Raw genomic sequence first — 13137 nt, forward strand, 5'->3', positions numbered from 1 at the left:
TAAACCGATGCTAGGCATGACAGGGTAGAGTGAGCTCTAGTGACATACTGAATAACAGAAGTAAATTGGAGAAGAAATTAATTTTTTCTTCTTCAATACTTTTCCCACCACTATCTTATAGTTTCAGATCTGTTTATTTTTAATCTATATCAATATTCCAGCTTTAGGAATTGTCAATTAGTTAAGCCTAGAATAAAAAGCATAATAATTAAAAAAAAGGATCCTCATTTCTATTTTAAAGTACTAAAAATATGACAAATAAATACACTGTGTGCAAAGTATTTTTTTACTTTTCTCAGCTCTTCAGGTAGGCCAGTTTTGCTTGGCCAATAACCACGTGGAGGAAGTATTTCTCTTCTCATAAGTATTATATGACCTGTCTTCTATAATTCAATTATTGGGTAGTTAAAACATGCATTCTGAAAATAAAGTTACCTACTCTCAGAAGAAATAGGCACAATGTTGTTTATTGATATAGTTTTTTTTATTTGTTTTTTTAAAACTAGAGGATAGGAATCTTATAGATGAGTGAGTAGAAGGAAATTCTATAAAATATAAATAGTTTTTTTTTTAATAAATGTAAAATATCCTGCTTGTACAAACTGGAATTTTACACATTGAAATGAAGATGATCTACTTTCTTAATTCAACAAGTGTAGGAGATCAGGATTTCCATGGAAAACATTGCTGTGAAAGAATCCCTATAATAACATAAAATATAGCATTTAATTTATAAGAGATACATACCATTATAGAATGGAATATTTAACTTAAACGGGCCAAAAATAAAGTTGTTCATATTAGAGAATCTTTTCTCAAATTCTGCTCATTCCTACCTGTAAAATATGGTTTTCTTGAATTACAAGTTTTCATTTGCAGAAAAAAAATTTCCACTTAATTTTGTTTTAAACTTCAAAATAATGTATTAATACAACAAAGTAGATTTAGAGAATTTCTGACTGAGCCATGAGTATTAGAAGATACAGCACATTATTAAGGCAAACAGGAATTAAATCAATTCTGCACAAATAAACCTGATTTTAAAATGTATATAGTTTCAGGGAGAATACTAAGACACAATAAATGCATCTCTATGTAATCTGAAAAGTATTAAAAACTGATGATTTCACTCTGTTTTGCACATATTCATACAATGTTTTAAGATATTAATGCACATTTTTAAAGTGCATACCGGTAGCAATTCTTTATCACATATATTCTGTTTCATTGTATAATCTTTACAGCTGGAGAAACATTTTTTAAAAGTTATTTTATCTTGAAATCCTCTAGCATCTTAAAGTTTTTTCATTTAATAAAATCATGCAGCTTCTTTAATGAGGTCAGCCAATCTTTGGAAACCCTATAACAAGAGGAAGAACCACTATTTATATGGCACAAATCAGTAAAAAGGTGCAGTATAAATAAAGCTAGTTTGCAAAACTAGAAAGCTTGAAAGATGTATTGAATGCTGATGATATAGTTAACAAAATATAGCTGTACAGTGATACCTCGTCTTACGAACCCCTTGTCATACGAACGTTTTGAGATACAAACCCGGGGTTTAAAATTTCTTTGCCTTGTCTTAAAAAGCCTTTCCGTCTTACAAACCTGAGCCCAGGTTTGTGGGTTCTCTTACTGCGCGTGCGCTCTTACTGACGGAGGGATTCCCCTGCCCTGTGACTGCCCCCAATGGGATTTTCCATTCGTTTCCACGCCCACTGGGATTCCTCGCCTCCCAACTGCCAGCTGAAGCGCCTGGTCCAAATGCCCCCCTTCCTCATCCATCTGCATGGTGGGAGGTGAAGCGCTGGAGGGGGGGTGAGGCCGGCCCTCCTGCCCCCCCAGCCAAAAATTCAAAGCCTCCCTGCCGCCGCAGGAGCTTAAACCACCTGGTCCTCCCCGCTCCACAGTCCCGCCCATCGCCCGTGGCCAGCAGAACATCCTCCAGAGCCTTCTTGCCCGGTGGGAGGCGAAGCGCTGGGGTGGGGGGTGTCAGGCCGGCCCTCCTGCCTCCCCCCCAGCCAAAACCCCAAAGCCTCGTCTCTGCCGCAGCCGCTAAAGGAGGCTTAAACCTCCCAGTCCTCCCCGCCCCTCAATCCCGCCCATCGACCGTGGCCGGCAGAACTCCCTCCCGAGCCCTCTTGTCCGGGGAGGTGAAGTGCTGGGGTGGGGGGTGTCAGGCTGGCCCTCCTGCCCCCCCCCAGCCAACAATGCAAAGCCTCGCAGCGGCCGAAGCAGGCTTAAGCCTCCCGGTCCTCCCTGCCCCTCAGTCCTGCCCATTGCCTGTGGCCGGCAGAAGCTGCCTCCCGAGCCCTCTTGCCCGGCAGGAGGCGAAGCGCTGGGGTGGGGGGTGTCAGGCCAGCCCTCCTGCTCCCCCCCCCGCCAAAAAAGGCAAAGCCGGGCCGCCCCCGCAGCCACCGAAGCAGGCTTAAGCCTCCCGGTCCTCCCCGCCCCTCAGTCATGGCCATCACCTGTGGCCGGCAGAACTTCCTCCCAAGCCCTCTTGCCCAGCGGGAGGCAAAGCGCTGGGGTGGGGGGTGTCAGGCTGGCCCTCCTGCCTCCCCCCAGCTAAGAACGCAAAGCCTCGCCACTGCCGCAGCCGCCGAAGGAGACTTAAGCCTCCCAGTCCTCCCTGCCCCGGCTTGGGGGGGGCGGCGGGGGCAGGAGGGCCGACCTGACACCCCCCACTCCAGCGCTTCGCCTTGCACTGGGCAAGAGGGCTTGGGAGGCAGGTTCTGTCGACCACAGGTGATGGGCAGCACAGAGGGGTGGGGAGGACCGGGAGGCTTAAGCCTCCTTTGGCGGCTGCGGTGGAACCGAGGCTTTGCATTTTTGGTTGGGGGGTAGCCTGACACCCACCACCACAGCGCTTTGCCTCCCGCCGGGCAAGAGGGCTCAGGAGGCAGCTTCTGCCGGCCACGGGTGGAACTGAGAAGCATGGAGGACTGGGAGGCTTAAGCCTTGTTCGGTGGCTGCGGCCAGGCTTTGTGTTATTGGCTGGGGGATAGGCAGGAGGGCCGGCCTGACACCCCCCACCGCAGCGCTTCGCCTCCCACCGGGCAAGTGGGCTCAAAAGGCAACTTCTGCCGGACACGGGTGATGGGAGGGACTGAGTGGTGGGGAGGACTGGGAGGCTAAAGCTTGCTTCGGCGGCGGCGAGGCTTTGCGTTGTTGGCTGGGGGGGTTGCAGGAGGGGCTGGCATGAGAACCCATACCCCAGTGCTTCGCCTCCCACCGGGCAAGAGGGCTTGGGAGGCAGTTCCTGCCGGCCACAGGTGATGGGCGGGTCAGAGGGGTGGGTAGGACCAAAAGGCTTAAGCCTTCTTTGGCAGCTGCGGCAAAGCTTTGCGTTTTGGGCTGGGGGGGTAGCAGGAGTGCTGTCCTGACACCCCCCACCCCAGCACTTTGCCTCCCGCTGGGCAAGAGGGCTCGGGAAGCAGCTTCTGCCAGCCACGAGCAATGGGCAAGACTGAGGGGCTTAAGCCTGCTTCGGCGGCTGCTGCGGCGAAGAGTTTTTGCATTTTTGGCTGGGGGGAGGCAGGAGGGCTGGCCTGACACCCCCCAACCCAGCGCTTTGCCTCCCTCCGGGCAAGAGGGCTTGAAGAGCAGTTCTGCCGACCTGCTGTGGGGAATCCTTCCAGCGGAGAGCAATTTGCGGGAGGGTTGGGAAGGACTGGGAGGCTTAAGGCTGCTGCAGCGGTGGCCAGGCTTTGCATTTTTGGCAGGGGGGGAGGCAGGAGGGCCGCCCTGATACCCCCCACCCCAGCACTTCGCCTTACACCAGACAAGAGGGCTCGGGAGGCAGTTCTGCCGGCCATGGCCGATGCGCGGGACAAAGGGACGGGGAGGACCTGGAGGCTTAAGCCTGCTTCAGCGGCTGCGAGGCTTTGCATTTTTGGCTGCGGTGGAGGCAGGAGGGCCGGCCTGACACCCCACCCCAATGCTTCGCCTCCCGCCGGGCAAGAGGGCTCAGGAGGCAGTTCTGCCGCCACGGGCAATGGGCAGGACTGAGGGGTGGAGAGGACCGGGAGGCTTAAGCCTGCTTCAGTGGCTGCTGCGGCAACGAGTCTTTGCGTTTTTGGCTGGGGGGGGAGGCGGGAGAGCCGGCCTGACACCCCTCGCCCCAGCGCTTCGCCTCCCTCTGGGCAAGAGGGCTTGGGAGGCAGTTCTGCCAGCCTGCTATGGGGGATCCTTCCAGCGGAGAGCAATGTGTGGGAGGGTTGGGAAGGACTGGGAGACTCAAGCATCCTTCGGTGGCGAGGTCCCGGCTTCCGGGTTTCTGAGTTTTGGGCTTGCATGCATTATTCGCTTTTACATTGATTCCTATGGGGAAAATTGCTTCATCTTACAATCTTTTCATCTTACGAACCTGGTCACAGAACCAATTAAGTTTGTAAGATGAGGTATCACTGTATTTTCTTTTATCTGATGCATTTAATTTGTGTATCTTATTATTTTGTAATTTTATTTTGTATAATATTGTTTAACTCAAAAAATAAGTGGGTATATAATTATAATAAGAATAGTATTATTAATTAATATAGTAACAAAATAAAACCAATAATATTTTGAACCTTATATGGCTCAAGGAGTGCACCGGGTTCATGAAAAAGAAATGAAGATTCTCTCCAATGTAGTTTCATCAGTAGAAATGCAGAAACATAAATTGGAATTCTAAGATATGAAAAAACTAGATAGATGATCCATGTTACCCAATTTTTTTCCAAGTTACCACATTTCTCATGATCAATGCCACATATTAGATATCCACACATTTCTCAAGATCAATACCATAAGGTTCCACCTTGAATGTGCATTGAATTGTTTCATGAATATACATATCCCAGTGGGTATGATTAGCTGATGAGGCCAAAATAAGGCCGAAATAGATCTATCCTAGTCTCCCTTAATTTTCAAATTCAGCAAAAAAACATGTGACACATACAGATAGAATTGTCGGCTATCAATAAAATTAACTTCCTTGGAAATGGCCCTGGGTTGGGCCGAGAGGCAAATAAGGAGCTGTGATGTTCCTTCAATACACCAGGGTGATTCGACACAAAAATATGTAACCCTTCCCTGGTGCAGAGCTGAAGGAATTGGATACTGTAGTCTAGAGGATAATTCTCTGCCTTACAAGGCAAAGGTTGCAGGTTCAAGTCCCAGTGGATATGGCTAGCTGATGAGGCCAAAATAAGGCCGAAATAGATCTATCCTAGTCTCCCTTAATTTTCAAATTCAGCAAAAAAACATGTGACATATATATATATATATATATATGTGTGTGTGTGTGTGTGTGTGTGTGTGTGTGTATGTGTGTGTGTGTCACATGTTTAAGCTTCCCTTTCTGGATGTCCTAATCTATAAAAAACCCAATGGCACCCTAGGACACACCATCTACCAAAAGAAAACCCACACCAACCGTTATTTAAATGCACACTCCCACCACCACCCTGCACAGATCACCTTAGTAGCCAAAACTCTCATCACCAGAACCAAACACCTAGCTGACCATGAGCACTTAAAAACTGAATTGAACAAACTCAAAGATGTATTAATGTCTAATGGATTCGAAAGAAAAACAATTACAAACCTAATCAAAAAAGAGACATCCCCCAAAAATCAAGACCAAGAACAGGATAATGGCACCACCCTCCTCCCTTACATCAAGGGCACCACAGACAAAATTAGTAAAATTCTACACAAACATAATATCAAAACTTCATTTGTCACTAACCAACAAATATCAAACATCCTAAGAAACCCACAAGATAAAATCCAACTCGAAAACCAAGGAATCTATGAAATCCCTTGCAAAACATGTGCAGCCACATACATTGGACAAACTAATCGAAGAGTAAACGCACGCATTGCAGAACATAAGAATGCAGTCAAAAAAGAAGAAAAAACTTCCTCCCTTGTCTAGCACATTAAAAAAACGGCATGACTTTGAAAAAACTAAATTACTTTCCAAAACAGAAAATGTATACAAAAGAATTATTATGGAAGCCATAGAGATAGAAAAACACCCCCTTAGCATGAACAAACGAGATGACACGTCCCGCCTACCAGAGATTTGGAAACCAGCCTTAAACAAAAAAACATATCATAATCATCACGATGTCAATCCTTCAACTAAATGTGATTCCACCAACCAATCAAATCATTAAAACATAGCTACCCAATCTATTTGCTACATTCAAACCAAAACTCCACCCCCACCACTATATATAAGGAACAAATGGCAGTTGCAAACAAACTAAATTTACAGCAGCACGAAGCTTATAACTTCAGCCTGATGATGGTGAATGTGATTTCACCAAAACGTCGCATAGACACTCAAAATATTACACGGGGCAAAACCCGAACTCAGAACAATCTACATATGTATGTATGTATGTATGTATGTATGTATGTATGTATGTATGTATCAAATATTTTTAGCTGAAATTTTAAAATTAAGGGAGACTAGGATGGTACCATTTCGGCCTTGTTCTGGCCTCATCAGCTAGCCACACCCTTCCTTACTGGGATTCGATCTGGCAGCCTCTGCCTTGTAAGGCAGAGAATTAGCAGTTGAGCCACCAGACCTTGATCCCTCCAGCTCTGTACCAGGGAGGGGCTATATGTTTTTTTATGTCGGATCACCCTGGTATATTGAAGGAACGTCACAACTCCTTTTTGCCTCTAGGCCCAACCCAGGACCATTTCAAGGCAGTTAATTTATTCATAGCCAACAACTATATTCTGTATGTATCAAATATTTTTAGCTGAAATTTTAAAATTAAGGGAGACTAGGATGGTACCATTTCGGCCTTGTTCTGGCCTCATCAGCTAGCCACACCCTTCCTTACTGGGATTTGATCTGGCAGCCTCTGCCTTGTAAGGTAGAGAATTAGCAGTTGAGCCACCAGACCTTGATCCCTCCAGCTCTGTACCAGGGAGAGGCTATATGTTTGGGAAACAATGTTTCGTCTTACGAACTTTTCACCTTACGAACCTCCTCCTGGCACCAATTAAGTTTGTAAGACGAGTTATTACTGTATATACACACACACACACACACACACATACAGTGATACCTCATCTTACAAACGCCTCATAATACAAACTTTTCGAGATACAAACCCGGGGTTTAAGATTTTTTTGCCTCTTCTTACAAACTATTTTCATCTTACAAACCCACCACTGCCGCTGGGATGCCCCGCCTCCAGACTTCCATTGCCAGCGAAGCACCCGTTTTTGTGCTGCTGGGATTTCCCTGAGGCTCCCCTCCATGGGAAACCCCACCTCCAGACTTCCATTGCCAGCAAAGCACTTGTTTTTGCGATGCTGGGATCCCCCTGCTGGGATTCCCCTGCAGCATCGCAAAAACACAGAAGTCCGGAGGTGGGGTTTCCTATGGAGGGGAACCTCAGGGGAATCCCAGAAGCACAAAAACGGGTGCTTCGGCTGGCAAAAGGGGTGAATTTTGGGCTTGCACGCATTAATTGCTTTTCCATTGATTCCTATGGGAAGCATTGTTTTGTCTTACAAACTTTTCACCTTAAGAACCTTGTCCCGGAACCAATTAAGTTCATAAGACAAGGTATCACTGTATATATATGTCACATATTTTTGCTGAATTTGAAAATTCAACAGAACACACACACACACACACACACACACATGTATATTTCTCATTGTCTAAATGGAATTAAGATTTAGATGAAAATAAATCATTCTTCTATGTATTAACACTATTCATGAATTTGAGTATAAATAAATCTTTTTTTTAAGAATATTAGTATGTATGGTTTTTTTATATAGTAGTTTTTGTATTGTAGATTTTATTGATGTTTTTTATTACTCTTTTTATCAGTACTACAATTGTTGTTAGCCACTCAGAGTCCATTTCGGAGTGAGTGGCATATAAATGCAACAAATAAACAAACAAACAAACTTATATTAACTATATTTGTACTTTTCCTAGGCAAATTGACTTGATAACTAAATATTTGCAAATGCCTACAATATTTCATGGATATATTTAAATGTACATAGTATTCAGAAATTCAGAGCAATATTCCATTAGTTACATGGAGATTATTCTAATGTTACATAAAAGCAGGATCCTATGACTGCCTATATATCCTACTTTATAAGACTGAGTTAACTTTTTAGTTCTTAAAAAATTTACAGCAAATAACTAAATCATCCTGTCAATATATACATGAAATGTAATGTAACATAGATAAAAGATTCAAATCCAGCCAGTTTCTCACAGAAAGAGTGAAAGTCTAATTGAATAGAACATGGTTTGTTTGTTTGATTGTTCGTTCGTTCGTTCATTCATTCATTCATTTGATTTTTATGCCACCCAATTCCCTAGGGACTCTGGGCAGCTTATAACTATCTTATCAACTATAACATAATGACTGTGAGTTTTACAAAATGGTAGATGTGGAGACAAGGCAAACTTCACTCACCTGATCAATCTGACTTGGAGAAGAGAGAGAGAAGGAGGCTCTGACATGAGAACTGGGGTCAGAACTGTTAATGTTAAATGAACATCCAGGAACCAGCAACACCTAAAGCAGAACCCTTCTCAGTCAGTCATAAGCTTTTAATATTAGAAACTATTACACATTTTATTAGCCCTCACTCCCCATTTTGTTTTAGGTTCAATATTTTATTTTTCATACTTGTTTCTCCAAAGCTTTTTTCATGATCAGTTCTTGGGTATCAGGAACTCCCTTAATCTTAATCCATAGAAACATTCCAGCAGCAGGGACATGCCAGTCTGCCAGACCTTAAAAATGGGAGAAAGGAAATAGCAAAGTGAAAAACATGCCTACCAGGGGTGGGTTCCATTTTTTTAAACTACCGCTCTGTGGCATAGCTTAATGCTTAAAGTGGTTTGACGATTGTGGCTGGGTGGGAGTGGCTTGATGGCCATGTGACCAAATGGGAGTGAGTTGGCAGTCATGTGACTGGGTGGGAATGGCTTGGCAGTCATTTGACTGGGTGGGAGTGGCTTCAACATCTTGTGACTGGGTGTGTGTGGCCAACTGAATGTCACTCATGTCAAGAGGTACCTCGCTTGGCCCCTCCCCTCCCAGCCATTCCTTGTCACACCCAGCCTCAAGGTATCTATAGTTATGTAAAAATATTGTTCACCTTATTTCATATTCATTATCAGCATACTATAGATGTACTTTCATGGATACTGAAAGGAGTAAATGGCTCACATGTTTTGCCCAAGAGTGTGACAGACTCCAGGGAAAACCAAATTCATAATTTTAAATCCCATGGACCACTGGCGGTGGGGGGGGGGAAAGAAATGAACTCAGCCGCCTTTCAGGTCTGTCTGCTTCTGTGAGGCCTCCGGATGGGAGGCCCCAGAGAAAGTGCCTGTTCCAGGCCTACAGCCTGGACACCTCTTTTGTGTTCTTTTTCTCAAGAAACTTGATCCATCTGAGTGAAGGAAAATAAAAATGGGCAAACTTACAGTGGCTTGCTGATGTTGGTGGGAAAGTCAGTCCCATATTCCAGAGCTGTATTCCCTTCCCTTCTCCTTTCCTTTTCCGTTACATTCCTTTCATTCTATTTCTTACCCTCTCTTCCCTTTCCTCCCTTTCTTTTCCTATTCCATTCCTCCTTTCCTTTCCATTTCCTCCCTCTCCTCTCTTTCCTTCACCGTTCCATTCCTTTCCTTTCCTTTTTTCTTTCCTCTCCTCTGCACTCCTCCCCTCCTTCTTTCTTTTCCTCCTTTCCTTTCCTCCTAGTACCCTACCCCCCCATATGTAGGGAGCACAAACTACCACAGAGAAACCTCTAGAACAGGGAAAGTGCTTTTCAAACCCCCGACTCGTTCGTGCAGGAAAGAGTGGGAGCTCGGAAGAGATTGGAGAATGGGCTCCTTTTGGGTGGGTGAACACTGGGGTAGTTCAGTAAGGAGGCTACATAGGGACCTGGGTACAGAGAATCCCGCCTAATTAAGCTGTGGTTTTTTCCTTCCAGACCAGCTCCCAGCAAGTGGTGCAAGAAGCAGCGCAAGAGCTGCTGATGTTTGTGCACAACTTGTTGCAGCTTCCCCCAGCTCTCCCCAGCCTGGCAGGGGGACAGATTTGCCAACAAAGAGATTCCATTACTTTCCTAGAAATGGCAAGCCCCTGGAGCAATCAAAGGGACATGAGGACCAGGGCCCTGGTTTGGCGGGTGGGAGAAAAGTGGCTGGGAGCGCGTGGCAGCAGTGCCGCAGAGGACAATGGGGCCCGACAGCTGGCAGAGCAGTCAAGAGCTCAAAGGGACCACCCTCCAACAGAGCTCAGCCAGGCCCTTCGGGCGGGGTGGCCAAGACCCTCCTTGCCTCCACTATCATCTATTTTTAACAATCCTGGAGGTAGTTGATGGTAAGACTGGAGGCTCCATCCAGCTGGTGGCTCCAGTGGGGTGCAAGGCAGCCTGGTGAGCGCCACCTCCCACCCCTCAGGGTGCTTGTTCACTTACCCCACACACACACCCCGTGCCCCATGTAAGCTGCTGGGGCTGCCAAGAAAAGGAAAGATCAGGAGTGTGGGCAAGCAAGTGAGCGGGCCACTGGCGGGGTTTCCATGAAGGTGTCCTAAACCCCAAGCAGGAAAAGGGAGGAAAGGAGCCTGAGCTGAGTCTCCCAGCATTTTCCAGCCATTGCCCGCCGCTGCAGGTGCAAAGAGATTTGCTGCTGTTTCCTTCCTGGAATGGTGGGGAGAGAAGGGTGAAATCCGAAAGACATGCAGGTCATAGCCCTCTACTTGCATGTTGTTACTGGCTCTGCAATCCTCCCAAGACCAGCAAGACACGGCCCACTGGCGCTACCTGGTTGCAGAGGGTGTGTGTGTGTGTGTGTGTGTGTGTGTGTGTGTGTGTGTGTGAAGAGCCGGTAATAAACAGCATGCAGGTAGAGATTTTCATTCTCTGCAGCTTGTTCGCTGCAGAAAGCGGGTGCTTGCAAGAGCTCGGAGGGTGAGCTCTTTTTGGATGGGCGATCAATGTCAGGTTGCATAATTCCGTGTGGAAACTACTTAGGGAAACCCATTCAGAGGGACCTGGGTGGGGCGAGTCTCGCCTAATTCAGCTGCGGGGGGGGGGGGGGGGTTTCGTTTCCAGATCAGTTCCAAGGAAGTAGTGCAGGCAGTGGGGCTGAAGTTTGTGCACAGCTTGCTTGGAGCTGGTCTCAAAAGGAAAAAAGTCTCTGGTGGGGAAACCTCAATCTTCTGTTCCTGCTGGCTCCACCTTTACATGCCTGGCACCGGCAGTTCTCGTGCTACTGCTTCTGCAATGGTTGCAGTAAGTGGTAAGAGGCATGTTGGCTGGGAATGCTCCCTTAGAAGCCTATAGAACCATTTGCAAGCGTGAACAACCATGATAAATGCTGCCTGGAGCGTGAGGCTGGCAGGAGGATGAGAAGTAGTGGTAGAGTGTTCAAGCAGGCGAAGTTTGGTGCAGGAGGCTTCCCAGGCCCAAAATGGGGGGGGGGGAGGGGACATGTGCGGGTGGCATGTGAAAGCATGCATGTGCTGATGCACCAGTGGGATGCGCATTGCATTGTGGGTGCCAGCACACATACTCAATATCACAGGCACACACACACAGTTTTGGCACGCAAACAGAAAAAGGTTTGCCATCACTGGAATAGGGTCTCGAGCTTGAGCAGGGGGTTGGACAGAAGACTTCCAAGGTCCCTTCCAACTCTATTCTGACTGATTGATGCAAAATACAAAATCCTTTCTTGGTACATACTAAACACTATAGTCTATGTATGTCATATGTATGTTTTCATTTTAAATAACTGCTGATAAAATGAATTCAACTTATTTTCTTCATTCAGTGGCTGAATTTAAAAATCTGTTCAAATGAAGAAACAGAATTTCCTTTTGAGTAAACTTCTACATATATAGCTGAACTTTAGCTTTATCAAACAAACTAATATTTTAAAATGGCCACTATAATTGCTTATTTATATAAAATTGTTTCTTTTACTACCCCTAAAGTGGGATACATTATTTTTACCACATACTTCTCAAGACAAAGAGAAAAGTTATACCTGTCCCTTTTTAATAATCTCTTTGTAGTATATTTCGGTCATATATAGTTTAAATGTTCATTATTGACTCCAACCTTTTAGCCATTTGTCTGCTGAACTAAGCATCACATCTCGCTGTTGTTTATAAAAATCCACCACACTAGCAGAAGATGAAAAAAGGGAAAGAGAAAAGCATAATGACAAAGAAAGTCTTTCAAATTAACAGTTCTGATGCTGAAAACAAGGAAGGTCATTTAGGACAGAGAAGTCCAACCATGGCAACTTGAAGATTCAGCATGGCTGGCTGAGAAACTCTGAGTTGAAGTCCACAGATTGTCAACTCCCTGGTTTAGAGAACATTTTGTGGACTTCATAGAAAGTGGTTATAAAGACTTCTGTGCCTTAAAAGACAATTTGTAGATATTCTCAAGATTAAGACTATTTTTCATTATTGCAAGAAATTTTTAAATAAAAATCTGCCAGGAGGAATATTGTATATATAACTACCAGGCAAAGCATACTTCCCCTACATGGTTGCTTTGTGTATATCTTTTTGATGCATCCAAACTGTATTGATTTGGATGCACTTGGATACATCATTCCTATTAACGATAGACAGATTTTTTTGTTCATTAATGATTTCAGAATAATTGAAGAACAAAAAACTGATCTGTGTATCATTATTAGGACCATTTATTGTTCAGATGACGATATCAATGTGAATGTTCAGTACTGGATTTCAATTTTCAGTGACTGCAGCACAACTCTGTCTCATGGCTCTTTTCTACCACAAAATATTTATAGATTGTATACCTGGTGGAAAAGGATGCCCAAATAATGTAGACTGTGGCATTCTTATATAAAACAACATATGCATGCTACAACTAAAACTGTGACCCAAAAGGAAAACAATATGGGATAGGAGAGGAAAAAACCCTCATCAAATCAAATAGAAGCTTAATTTATAGTTATAGTAACTATTATCAATAAAAACACTTTGGCAGCAGGAATTTAAACAGGGTTGGCCTCTGAACAGAGTTCATGAGAAAGCATTCCTTTTTTCATCTCCTTTTAAATGCACAGGACAGATT

The 13137-nt window shown here is 44.9% G+C and overlaps 1 protein-coding gene across 8 annotated transcripts in view; it reads right to left on the bottom strand.

The window, feature by feature from the left end:
* The window catches only part of AADAT (aminoadipate aminotransferase), a 59208-nt gene that overhangs the window by 26281 nt on the left and 19790 nt on the right, over window positions 1–13137 (bottom strand). For 3 of the 8 annotated variants that reach the window (XM_070757429.1, XM_070757430.1, XM_070757431.1), the window contains exons 11-14: window positions 12142–12206; window positions 8685–8791; window positions 8469–8570; window positions 466–701 (exon numbers count right to left, since the gene is read on the bottom strand). In XM_070757429.1, the coding sequence (XP_070613530.1) occupies window positions 642–701; window positions 8469–8570; window positions 8685–8791; window positions 12142–12206 (334 nt within the window). In that variant the 3' untranslated portion in view covers window positions 466–641. Of the gene's footprint in view, window positions 1–465; window positions 1361–8468; window positions 8571–8684; window positions 8792–12067; window positions 12207–13137 lie in introns of those variants that run through there. The other 5 variants (XM_070757432.1, XM_070757433.1, XR_011559615.1 and 2 more) reach the window with 4 other exon arrangements.

The sequence above is a fragment of the Erythrolamprus reginae genome, chromosome 7, assembly GCF_031021105.1.
Source record: "Erythrolamprus reginae isolate rEryReg1 chromosome 7, rEryReg1.hap1, whole genome shotgun sequence".
Taxonomy (NCBI): domain Eukaryota; kingdom Metazoa; phylum Chordata; class Lepidosauria; order Squamata; family Dipsadidae; genus Erythrolamprus; species Erythrolamprus reginae.